The 13,780-nt window shown below is 38.1% G+C and overlaps 2 protein-coding genes across 2 annotated transcripts; both read right to left on the minus strand.

The window, feature by feature from the left end:
• Nucleotides 1-376: 376 nt before the first annotated feature.
• LOC100674568 (olfactory receptor 12D3-like) lies at nt 377-1,421 on the minus strand. The gene has a single exon (XM_003421845.3). The coding sequence runs from the start codon at nt 1,328-1,330 to the stop codon at nt 377-379; it is 954 nt and encodes a 317-aa protein (XP_003421893.3). The 5' UTR covers nt 1,331-1,421.
• Nucleotides 1,422-12,351: 10,930 nt separating this feature from the next.
• LOC100656363 (olfactory receptor 12D3) lies at nt 12,352-13,616 on the minus strand. The gene is given in 1 exon segment (XM_010601183.3): nt 12,352-13,616. A coding segment is annotated over 1 exon segment (954 nt). The 5' UTR covers nt 13,306-13,616.
• Between the last annotated feature and the right edge of the window lie 164 nt (nt 13,617-13,780).

Raw genomic sequence — 13,780 nt, forward strand, 5'->3', positions numbered from 1 at the left:
TGACTCAACCTTACAAAAGGGTACCAACCTCAGCACACTGTTTCTTCTTTACCTTCCCTAACATGTATGACCTTCTGACAGCAACACACATTTACTTATTCATCTTCTAAATAACCATATTAAGACCTCATGGCATGCCTCTGGATTTTTTGAACTACCGTATGCTGTATCATATCCTTGAACATTTTTCTGCTCAAACAATATTTTGAAAGAATGACAAAAGGAGTAAACAACCAAATGAATAGTAATTGGACACATGTGAGTGAAGAACCTAATTACCAATGGTACAAATTCTAAAAGGAAAATAAAATTCAAGAAATGTAATTATAGATGATAAAATGAGTCTCATAAAAATCACATGCAATTTTCATTTGTTCTAGTTTTGCCACCAGCCATCCTTAGAGAACAGCTTCCTCCCAAAGAGTTTCCTCAGAGCCAATGTCACTTCCTTATTCCTAAGCGTGTATATCAGTGGATTCAGCACTGGGGTAATGGTAGTGTGTATGACAGCCACAAACCGTCCCTTTATCACAGAGGTGGTGGAGGTAGGGGGAATGTAGGTAAGGCCCACAGTTCCATAGAAGAGACAAACCACCATGAAATGGGAGGCACAAGTGGGCAGAGCCTTGTGGAGTGCACTGAAGGACCGGTGCTTGAACACAAGGAAGCCAATAATGTAAAAGTAGGAGAGGAGGGTCAGGAAGCAAGCTGCCATGGCTAGGCTGCAAGTGACAATGAAAATGAGCCACTGATTGAGCTGCTTATCACCACAAGCCAATTCCAAGAGAGGCTTGACATCACAGAAGAAGTAGTTGAGCTTCTGAGAGCCACAAAAGTTCAGGCGTGCAGTCATGACTGAATGTATCAGGGCGTAAAACAAGCTGGTGAGCCAGGCCACACCTGCCAGCAGAATGCACACCTGGGGGCTCATGATGACCTTGTAGCGGAGTGGGTAGCAAATGGCCACAAATCGGTCAAAGGCCATGATGGTCAGCAACATGGTCTCGGTGCAGCCCAGGAAGTGAAAGAAGTGTAGCTGGGTGATGCAGCCTGGGAAGGAGATAGCCTTTCGAGTGGAAAGGAGGTTCGACATGAGCTTGGGCAGTGTCACTGAGGAATAGCAGATATCAAGACAAGAAAGGTTTCCCAGGAAAAAATACATAGGGGAGTGGAGTCTTGGCTCTGAGATAACAATCACTAGTATGGCCCCATTTCCAAATAGAATTATCAGGTATAGAACGAGGAATACCGTGAAGATTACTGGCTGCAGCTCCTGAATACAGGTCAGTCCCAGCAAAAGAAACTCATTTGCTCTAGTGATGTTCTCCATTGCTTTGGGAAGGAAACATAACAGTGACAATTAGCAAATTGGTTTCAGTCTATCTTGCAGGGTTAAGTGAAGAAAGTTTATCTTCTTGGAGGCTATCAGAATGAGCTATGGTGAGCAGAATGATTAGGAATTCTGGAGATGAATTCATCTGCAACATAATTAAGGAAAACAAATACATGATAAATTCTGAGTAACTGTGATATAAGTGATACATAGAAGTAAGAAGGAGACTCAAAAATGCTTAGTTAAACCTAAAAAGCAGCTCATAAAGAATAAAGTCAGATATTCAGAGACGACATTTTAAAAAGTTAGAAGAGTCGGACTCAACAGTAGCATCATCTGTAGCATGAAAATTAATTTATCCAATTAAAGTCTGTCAAAGGTGGATTTGCAAAATTTGATTTTTTTTTTTTTTACATGGCAGTAACAGAAATTATTATTCTTGGGTAGTGGTAGAAGTATGGCAGTACCTTGACCCAAATCTCCCCCCACTTAACATAAAAACAAAAGACAAAGAGAATAAACTTTCCCACAACCCAAGCCTTCATTGAATCTAGAAGACATTAAAAAAGTAAGTAAATAAAATTCTTGAATTTCAAATAACGCGTAGGAAGAAGGGCTACATACTAGCAGAATTGGCACGGGTAGTCACCACAGTACATCACAGTAGCAGCAAGGCTTCACATGCAGAAAGGAAGAACCCAAACTTCTGAGACGTACTGGAAGCAGGACGATTTTGAAGACACCAGAAAATAACCAACCTTGTAAAGAGAGTTCCCCCCGCCCAACACCAGTGATTTGCTGTGGGAATGTCATGAAAGACCAAGGCGGGGTACTGGCTCTGAGGAAGTAGAGAGAAAAGCTTGCTGACTGCAAAGAGATTAAAGGCGTGGCAATGAAGAAGGGCCTTTGAGGCAAAAACCTGGCAAAACTACCTCATCTTCTCCATCCATAGGAATCTCCTGCTAATTACTTGTCCCCCAAAATAAAACTTACCAGAATATGAACAATACATAGGAAAAAATTCTGCATCCATGTAAGGTACAAGAAGAAAGAAAAAAAGAAAATCGTAATTTCTCAACAGAAGAAATCTCACCTGAAAAGTGTTGTTGTGAAGCATAGGAAACCTACAGAAATGTGTTTCAAATTGCAGCTGTAACAGAATTTTTTTAGTGGGCAAAGAATATACAAATATGAAAAACAGAAATGCAAATTAAAATACAATGAAATGGCATTTTGACAAAGATCAAAATCTTCGTGATGACATTGTATTTGCTTGAGGTGGTTATATACACAAGTGGGAATGCCAACTGATTCAACCTCTAAAAAAGGCCAGTTTTCATAACTATCAAAACTGGAAATGCTCACAGACTTTGAAGTAACAATTCTACTTCCTAGAATTTGTTCTTCAGATGTATTTACACATGTCAAAAATTATATATGTACCATTCATTTATATATTCATTTAAGCACTGCAAGACGGAAAAGATTAGAAACAAAATGTCCAGCCATACGGAATTGGTTAAATAATTTTCAATACAAAGAAATCTTAAAATAAACAAGGCAGCACTATGTATACTATACTCAGCAACATACATACAAAAAAAAAAAAACCTCACAAATACATACATATAAAGTCACAATGCAACTATACCTACTTTAAACTATATCTACTTTAAAAAAAGAATGATCAAACAGATCAGAAAAGTCAAAGCTTTTCTAGGTTGACTTGTGCCAGAAGTATACTTGTCTCCACCTTAAATTTCCACAGCCTAATTTCAAAGAGGTTTCCCAGTTACCCTAACCCACCTTTTCAATTCCTTTCCATCAAAAAAGTCTCATTCTAATCTAACCTCTTTTGTTCTGCCTCCTACCTGTGCCAATGCACCCTACTCTCTCTCATCTTGGAATGAATGCATCTTCTGGGTGCATAAGGAAGTCCAGGAATTAGGACTGGGATGTATTGATCATCTGCTTCAATAAAAGTAACAAGGAGATTTGGGGCCGCTCAAAGCCTCATATGACAATCAGCTTACATTTAAGCATAGGAATAAATCTCAGAAGACTTTGCTTTCATTCCTCTTCTAACCAGAAAATAAACAAGCTGAGTCCCCTCTGAATATCCCAGTGGTGTCCCAGGCATAGATGTCTTGGGATTTCCTCTCAAAAGTCTTTATTCTATTTTTCTCTTTCCATTTATATTAGATTATTTCCTTTTGTATGTGTTCTTATGAGAATATTGAGCTTTATATAACACAGAAACCACCCTAGCACACCTGGAATGAATACTACTTGGTTGTTGTTGTTGTTAGGTGCCGTCGAGTCGGTTCCGACTCATAGCGACCCTATGCACAACAGAATGAAACACTGCCCACTCCTGCGCCATCCTTACAATCGTTATACTTGAGCTTATTGTTGTAGCCACTGTGTCTATCCACCTCGTTGAGGGTCTTGCTCTTTTCTGCTGACCCTGTACTCTGCCAAGCATGATGTCCTTCTCCAGGGATTGATCCCTCCTGACAACATGTCCAAAGTATGTAAGACGCAGTCTCGCCATCCTTGCCTTTAAGGAGCATTCTGGCTGCACTTCTTCCAAGACAGATTTGTTCTTTCTTTTGGCGGTCCGTGGTATACTCAATATTCTTTGCCAACACCACAATTCAAAGGCGTCAACTCTTCTTCGGTCTTCCTTATTCATTGTTCAGCTTTCACATGCATATGATGCAACTGAAAAAACCATGGCTTGGGTCAGGCGCACCTTAGTCTTCAAGGTGACATCTTCGCTCTTCAACACTTTGAAGAGGTCCTTTGCAGCAGATTTGCCCAATGCAATGCGTCTTTTGATTTCTTGCCTGCTGCTTCCATGGCTGTTGATTGTGGATCCAAGTAAAATGAAACCCTTGACTACTTCAATCTTTTCTCCATTTATCATGATGTTGCTCATTGGTCCAGTTGTGAGGATATTTGTTTTCTTTATGTTGAGGTGCAATCCATACTGAAGGCTGTGGTCTTTGATCTTCATTAGTAAGTGCTTCAAGTCCTCTTCACTTTCAGCAAACAAGGTTGTATCATCTGCATAATGCAGGTTGTTAGTAAGTCTTCTTCCAACCCTGTTGCCCTGTTCTTCTTCATATAGTCCAGGTTCTTGTACTATTTGTTCAGCATACAGATTAAAGAATTATGATGAAAGAATACAACCTTGATACACACCTTTCCTGACTTTAAACCAATCAGTATCCCCTTGTTCTGTCCGAACAACTGCCACTTGATTTAAGTAAAGGTTCCTCATGAGCACAATTAAGTGTCCTGGAATTCCCATTCTTTGCAGTGTTATCCATATTTTGTTACGATCCACACAGTCAAATGCCTTTGCATAGTCAATAAAAAACAGGTAAACATGCTTCTGGTGTTCTCTGCTTTCAGCCAGGATCCATCTGACAACAGCAATGATATCCCTGGTTCCACGTCCTCTTCTGAAACCGGCCTGAATTTCTGGCAGTCCCTGTCGATATACTGTTGCAGCTGTTTTTGAATGATCTTCAGCAAAATTTTGCTTGAGTATGATATTAATGATATATTGTTCTATAATTTCCACATTCGGTTGGATCACCTTTCTTGGGAATAGGCATAAATATGGATCTCTTCCAGTCAGTTGGCCAGGAAGCTGTCTTCCATATTTCTTGGCATAGACGAGTGAGCACCTCCAGCTCTGCGTGTTTATTGAAACATCTCAATTGATATTCCATCAGTTCCTGGAGCCTTGTTTTTTACCAATGCCTTCAGAGCAGCTTGGACTTCTTCCTTCAGTACCATCAGTTCCTGATCATATTCCACCTCTTGAAATGGTTGAATATCGACTAACTCTTTTTGGTATAATGACTCTGTGTATTCCTTCCATCTTCTTTTGATGCTTCCTGCGTCGTTTAATATTTTCCCCATGGAATCCTTCGCTATTGCAACTCGAGGCTTAAATTTTTTCTTCAGTTCTTTCAGCTTGAGAAACGCCACGTGTGTGTCTGTCCCCCACTCCCCCACACCCCACTACTTGGTAGTGGTGTATAAGTCTTTTTATAGATTGTAACATTCAATTTGCAAATGTTTTGTGGAGAATTTTTACATCAATGTTCGTGATAGATGTCGATCTATATATTTTCTTTCTTGCAATGTTTTTTTTCTGGTCTTGATAATAGGAATTCCCCTTAGAATAAATTACAAAGTTTTCCGCTGATTCTATTTTCTGGAACAAAATGCGAAGAATTTTTCCTTATAAAGTTTTGGTAGAATTGACCAGGGAAAACAACTGGCCCTGGTGCTCTCTGTCTTGGAAGCTTCTTAATTATCAATTCTTTTTTTTTTAGCAGATGTATCCTATTCAGATTATCTGTTTCGCCTTGTGTGTTTTGAGAGATTTTTTTCATTCAAGAAATTGGGCTGTATTATCTTGGTTACCAAATTTGTGGGCATACACTTGTTCATAATATTCTTTCATTATCCTTTAACATCCATAGGATCAGTACTGATGGACTTCTTTCATTTCTGATATTAGCTATTTGTGTTTTCTCTTTTTTTCTTGGGTAGGCTGACTAAAAGTTTATAAATTTTTTTTTCGAAGAACCAGCTTTTGGTTTCATTTATTTTTCTTTTTTCCACTCATTTGTGTTCTAATTTCATTTGTTTTCCTTTTCTACTTTTCTACGGCCGAAGTTTAGGTTCTGGGTTTTCGACTGTTCTTTCCTAAAGTATGCATTCAGTGCTATCAGTTTCTCTCTTTATGCACAGCTTCCACTGCATTCCACAATTTTGATATGTTGTACTTCATTTTCTTTTAGTTCAAAATGTATTTAATTTCTCTTGATACTTCTTTAACTCATTTGTTATTAAGAAGCGTGTTGTTTAATTGCCACATATTTGGGGATTTTTCAACTGTCTTTCTGCTTTTGATTTCTAGTTTAATTTCACTGAGGTTTCACGGTATGCTTTGTGTGCATTCTATTCTTATAAATTTGTTAGGGTGGATTTTATGGCCTAGAATGTGATCTATCTTGGTGTTCCATGTGAGCTTGAGAAGAACACTTATTCTGCTGTTGTTAGATGAAGTTTTTTATAAATATCAATTAGATCCAGTTGATTACTTGTGGGGTTCAGTTCAAGTATGTCATTACTGATTTTCTGCCTGCTGGATCTGCCAATTACTGTTAGAAAAGTGTTGAAGTCTTCCAATATAACAGTGGATTTGTCTGTTTCTCCTTACACTTCCATCAGTTTTTGTCTCATGTATTTTGATGATTTGTTGTTAGGTGCATACACGTTGTTGTTGTTGTTATTAGGTGCCCTTGAGTCAATTTTCAACTAGTGAACCCATGTGACAGAGTAGAACTGCCCCATGAGATTTCTAGGGTATGATCTTTTTTTTTTATTGTGCTTTAAATGAAAGTTTCAAAATCAAGTCAGTCTCTCATACAAAAATTTATATACACCTTACTATGTACTTCTAGTTGCTCTCCCCCTAATGAGGCAGCACACTCCTCTCCACCCTGTATTCCCCATGTCCATTCAGCCAGCTCCTGTCCTCCCTGCCTTCTCATCTCCCCTCAAGACAGGAGTGGCCCACATAGTCTCATATATCTACTTGAGCCAAGAAGCTCTCTCCTCACCAGTGTCGTTTTCTGTCTTATAATCCAGCCCAATCACTGTCTGATGAGTTGGCTCTGGGAATGATTCCAGTCTTGGGCTAACAGAAGGTCGGGGGACGATGACCTCCGGAGTTCTTCTAGTCTCAGTCAAAGTATTAAGTCTGGTCTTTTTACAAGAATTTTAGGTCTGCATCCCACTGCTCTCCTGCTCCATCAGGGATTCTCTGTTGTGTTCCCTGTCAGGGCAGTCATCGGTTGTAGTCGCACACCATCTAGTTCTTCTGGTCTCAGGCTGATGTAGTCTCTGATTTATGTGGCCCTTTCTGTCTCTTGGGCTCATAATTACCTTGTATCTTTGGTGTTCTTTATTCTCCTTTACTCCAGGTGGGTTGATACCAGTTGATGCATCTTACATGGCTGCTTGCTAGCTTTTAAGACCCCAGATGCCACTCACCGATGTGAGATTCTAGGCTGTAATCTTAACAGGCACAGATCACCAAGTCTTTTTCCCATGGATTTGCTAGGTGGGTTTGAATTACCAGCCTTTTGATTAGCATCCGAGTGCTTAAATGTTGCACTGCCAGGGCTCCTTGAAGACACATTAAGGATTGTTTATGTCTTCCTGAAGGATTGACTCATTCATCATTATGTAATTCTCCTCTTTATTCCTGATAATTTTCCTTGCTCTGCAGTTTGATTTGTCTCAAATTAATATAACCACTCTAGGTTTCTTTTGATGAGTGTTGTGAAATATTTTTTCTTCAGCCTTTTATTTTTAATCTACCTGTGTCTTTATACTTAAATTGGGTTTCTTGTAGACAACGAGGATATTCTTTTGTATCTACTCTAACAGTCTATCTTTTTTCTGATGTGTTTAGACAATTCATGTTTGCAGTTACTATTTTATCAACCATATTTGTAACTGTTTTCTGTTCATTGCCTGTGGTCTTGCTTTTCTTTTTTGTCTTCAACTCTTTTTGCCTTCTCTGATTTTAATTGAACATTTTATATGATTCTATTTTCTCTCCTTATTAGTATGTCAATTATACTTCTTTTCAAAATTTCTCCGTGGTTGCTTTAGTGTTCACAATATACATTTATAATTAATTCAAGTCCACTTTCAAATAACACTATACGACTTCATCATTAGTGCAAGTACTTTATAAGAGTATTCCCAGGTCTTCCTTCCTCTCTCTTATAGCATTTCTATCATTCATTTAACTTACCCATAAGCAATAATCACCTAATACATTGTTGCTATTATTATTTTGAACAAACCGTTATCTGTTAAATCAATTAAGAATAGGAAAAAATAAAAGATTTTCTTTTACTTTCATTTATTCCTTCTAGAATTCTCTTCTTTTCTACATGTTGATCTCAGTTTTTGAACTATATAATTATGAATAATACACACACACATGCATTAAAATATATATATTATAATGCATATAATAATTTATGCATTAACTTGGATAAATGTAAGGAGCATAATGTTTAATTGTTTTGTGTATGTGGCAGATTCAGACCTTTGATATAATGGAAATTAGAGTCGAAAAGCTTACAAATATATATATTTATTATTTGTAATAAATATATCGAAATACCTGGGAAACATATATATGTAATTTACTCTGGGAAAAAAAGAGGGGTATGAGAACTCTTAATTATAAAATATTAGGAGTATACATACTACAGCTTTCCTATCATCTTCCTCTATCAATTTTCTTGCTGTCTAATAAAACTCAAATTATTATTGGCCTGAGGCCTCAAAAAAAAGTGAATTTAACACTTACTTACATAATTATGAAAGCATAAATTTATAACATATACATAGCTTTCTCAAACTAAATACAAGTAATTGGAAATGATTCAGTTACAGATAAAGTAATTAGACATAGACCATGAATTAGGCACAGACCAGTATATTTGAGGGACAACTGTATTATCACCTTCGAAAATTGTCCTCCACAATTTTGGAAAGCATGAAATTTCTTATTGAATAACAGAACAGTAAAGTTTCACATTACAAATACTACAATATAAATATCAAAAGGGAAAATCCTAGAAACTTCTGTCTAATGTTATTTTAACTGCATAGAGTTCATTCTTTGGCTCAATGAAAGCAGTACAAATGGGAGACTGTTTTGTAATGGGACTGTGTCATTATTACAGAGATGATCTGGCAGGGCAGACCAAACTCAATGTTTGAATAAATCAATGGATATTGTTACGATTATGAACATGTTATAGAGTTCAAAATGTTATGCAGTGTTTCTATTCTGATTAGAGACACAATAAACACCTAGGAAGGTTTCTAAAATTCCTCTCCCTTTTCAATAGCAGTAACTTTCTTTGTAATTACAAAACTTGTGCATTGTGTGCAAGTAATAAGTCTGCTCCCTCTGGGAAGCCTTATTCTGAATGACTCTTTCAAAGCTGCATGTTATGTAGCCTGCCGGTAGAGGCAGCGTTTGGTTCAATTGCCAGTCAAAGTTGCATTGATAACGTCGGGGAATTTCTAGAAAACCTACAACTCCTGGAAAACGTCTTGAAAAGAGTGTGGTGTGGCCTGTGGGCTTATGGAGCTCTTCAGAGAAAATGGTTTCAACACTGGAAAGAATTTTAAGTATTATAGCCTCATAGAAACCAATTAACTTATAATACACAATTGTGTAATACATATTACGTGCTTCCTTTCTAATGATACCCTATGGGACATACAATTACATTGTCTCACAAAAGGCATTTTCCCAAGTAACTAGTAACTTGATTACAGGAACTACAAGGCACCCACTTTCCAGACAAAGCAGATATCCATTGCTCATGGTTAGTTCCGATCTCAGGAATAAAAAGGCTTCAGCATGATTGCCACTGCAGTGGCCTGTCGCGGTAAAGAGAATAAGTCTTGTAAGAGCCTTGAGAGTTAAATGGGTTCCGTCCTCTCCTGTCCCACAGAGACTTCAGACTTCACATATTCAAGTTCTTCTTTTTCAACTGTGGTTAAACGAACTGAGTTAAACTGATGAAACCTCAAAATTGCACGATTTTACTCTTCCAATCTTCTGAAGACTTTTCAAAGTTTTACCCAGCAATTCCACTCCTCAGTATAGACCCAGAAAACTTGAAAGCAGAGTCTCTAACAGAAACTTGTACAAAAATGTTTATTGCAGCACTATTCATGGTAACCATAAAATGGGAAAAACCCACATGCCCATCAAAGGATGAATAAATAAACAAAATACGGTACATATACACAATGGAATACTACTCAGTCAGTAAAAGAAAGAGTCTTGATACATGCTACAATATTGATGGAGCTTGAAGACTTTATGCTGAGTGAAATAAGTCAATCACAAGTGGGCATATATTGTATGATCTCACTTATATAAAAAGATAAGAAAAGACAAATGTATAGAGACCACAGATTATTAGTGGTTACCAGGGGCAGAAGGAAGGGGAAAACGGGGTTGGTAATGGTGGTGGAAAAATTGCATTGATTAAGGCTAGAGTTGCACAACTAGTTATTGTAATTTTGTCAATAAATTGTATACCTGTAAAAAGTTGAATTGGTACAAGCATGATATATATATTTTCAACGACAATAAAAAAAAAAAAAAAAGAGTAGCTGCTGGAGCTGCTTGTGTACAACCATACAGCTCATGGGATTTAGTTCTTTAGTTTGGATGTTTAGGATCATGGTTTCATGGGACATCCCAGTTAATTGGCCTAATAATATGTTTAGTGCCTCTGCTCTACCTCCTAGTTCATTTTGTATTGCCTGGGGTCTTAAAAGCTTGCAAGAGGCTATCCAAGGCATGACAATTGGTTTCTACTAGCCTACAGCAACAGCAGAAGGAGAGTCAGGATTAGGAGGCTCTGGAATTTGCGGCTAATTGCCTTCATGAACAAGTGCCTTCTTTGCCATGAAACCAGAAGAATTAGATGGTATCTGGCTGCCATTATTGAACATTTGAATAAAGTTTCTATAGAAGAATCCTGATCAAAAGGAGGGAAATGAAGACCAGAATTTCAAAATCTTATAGGCTTTTTGGAGTCATGGAGGCTGGATGAACCCCTGAAACTATAGCCCTGAGATAATCTTAAGCCTTAGACCAAAAATATCTCCTGAAGTCTTCTTAAAACAAAACAATTGTTTAGCTTAACCAGTAAAAAATGTCATCCTTGAGAAGTACGTTTTTTAAGAACTATGTATATAGGACCAAAGTGACAACAGCAACTCAAAAGATTAGATAGGAAACTTAAGGGGCAGTGAGTTTATGTTAATGGGTCAGGAACAAGAAAGGAAGGCAACTATGGTTGCACAACTCAAAGAATGTAATCAATGTCACTGAATTGTACATGTAGAAACTGTTGAATTGGTGTATGTTTTGCTGTTTATATTCTCAGCAACAACAGTAATAATACCAACAGGCAGAATCTGAAAGAAATCTGACACATATATGTGTGTATTTTAATTATTGCATAATTTCACAAATTTAAGCCCACCTCATTAGTCACTTTTTTTCTTCCTTCTTTTATAATGCACTGGTGGCAAAAGGGTGCAAAATAGTGTAGGGCACTGTCTTTACTTCTTTATGAGAATGAGTGTTCACTGCATGCTGTAGTTGTTATATATAGGCATGCAGGCTTATTGAGTGAAATTTTAGCTTATTGTCATGCCTATGTGGTGGCTTAATGTTCCTACGATTTTGGAAGCTATGCCACCAGCATTTCAAATTCCAGCAGGGTCACCAATGATGGACAGGCTTCAGAAGACCTTCTAGATTAAGACAGATTAGGAAGAAAGATCTAGTAATCTACTTCTTAAAATTAGCCAACCAAAACCTATCTACAGATCTAAAACAGAACATTGTTGTAGATATAGTAGATATAGTGCTGGAAAATCGGGCCCTGGGTTGGAAGCCACTCAAAATACAGTGGCCACAACAATGGACTTGAGCATGCCCACCATCATGAAGATGGTGCAGGAACCAGGCAACATTCTGTCCTGTTGTACATGAGGTAGCCATGAGTTGGGACTGACTGGATGGCAGCTAACAACAGTGCTTAATTGCCCTGACACACATTTGTTTTTTTGTGGGTCCATCTACTATACTAATATGTTTCATTAGACTGAGAATTTGTTTTATTTACTTCTGTGTTTTCTGCACCTACTACACTGCCTAAAACATAATACATGTGCAATAACTACCTCTAAGTAAATGAGTGGATGAATAAAAACTGAATTATTATGCAGAAATCAATGCAGAACACAGTTACAGGTGGTGCAAATTCCAGAGAGAAAAATAGAAATCAGGTAGAATATTCATTTATTGCAGATAAAGGGATAAAAACCTTAATGGAAACCAGATATAAGTATCATTAGTCCTAGTGGTGCTGCTGGCAGTCTTTAAACAAAAACTTCCTCATAAAGATTTTCTTCAGAGCCAGTATCACTTCTGTATTCCTAAGGGTGTGTATCAGTGGATTCAGCACTGGGGTGACTCCACTGTATATGATGGCCATCATTTGGTCCTGAATCATGGAGAAAGTTGAGGCAGGACGAATGTATGTGAAGCCCACAGGTCCATAGAAGAGTCAAACCACCATGAAAGAGGAGGCACAAGTGGACAGAGCCTTGCGGAGCACACTGCAGGGCAGGTGCTTGAACAGAAGGAAGCCAATATTATAAAAGTAGGAAAGGAGAGTCAGGAAGAAAGCTCCCATGGATATGATGCCTGTGACAATGGAAAGAAGCCATTGATTGAGTAGTGTGTTGTTGCAGGCCAGTTCCAAGAGGGGCTTAACATCGCAGAAGAAGTGATTGACTTTCTGAGAGCTGCAAAAGTTCAGGTGTGCGGTCATGACTGAATGCATCAGGGTGTAAAACAAGCTGGTGAGCCAGGCCACACCTGCCAGCAGAATACACACCTGGGGGCTCATGATGACCATGTAGCGGAGTGGGTAGCAGATGGCCACAAATCGGTCAAAGGCCATCGTAGCTAGTAAGATGGCCTCTGTGCTTCCCAGAAAATGGAAAAAGTGGAGCTGAGCAATGCAGCCTAGGAAGGATGTGGTCCTCCGAACGGAGAGGAGGTTTATAAGCACCTTAGGCAGTGTCACTGAAAAATAGCAAATATCCAGACAAGAAAGGTTTCCCAGAAAAAAATACATAGGGGAGTGGAGTTTGGACTCCAAGAAAACAATTACTAGTATAGCTCCATTTCCAACCAAATTTATCAGGTAAATGATAAAGAAAATCACAAAGTAGAAAGGCTGTACGTCCTGAACACTGGTCAGATCAAGTAAAAGAAACTCATTCACTGTAGTGACATACTCCATTGTTTTCGGGAGCAAACATAACAGTAACAAGGAGTTAATTTTTCTGAAATTTTAAGTTTATACTGTGGGGGTTAAATGAAATAAGTTTATCATTTTGAGGCACCTAGCAATGAGTTGAAATGTCATCGTAATATTTGACTTTGTCTTCTCGAGCCACCCTTTGAAATCTTCTGTTCAGTTCTTTTACTTCATCTTTTCTTCCTTTTGCTTTAGCTGCTCGATGTACAAGAACAAGTTTCAGAGTCTCCTCTGACATCCATCTTGGTCTTTTCTTTCTTTCCTGTCTTTTCAATGACCTCTTGCTTTCTTCATGTATGATGTCCTTGATGTCATTCCACAACTCATCTGGTCATCGGTCATTAGTGTTCAACAAGTCAAATCTATTCTTGAGGTGGTCTCTAAATTCAGGTGGGACATACTCAAGGTCATATTTTGGTTGTTGTGGGCTTGCTGTGATTTTCCTTAGTTTCAACTT

The sequence above is a fragment of the Loxodonta africana genome, chromosome 1, assembly GCF_030014295.1.
Source record: "Loxodonta africana isolate mLoxAfr1 chromosome 1, mLoxAfr1.hap2, whole genome shotgun sequence".
Taxonomy (NCBI): domain Eukaryota; kingdom Metazoa; phylum Chordata; class Mammalia; order Proboscidea; family Elephantidae; genus Loxodonta; species Loxodonta africana.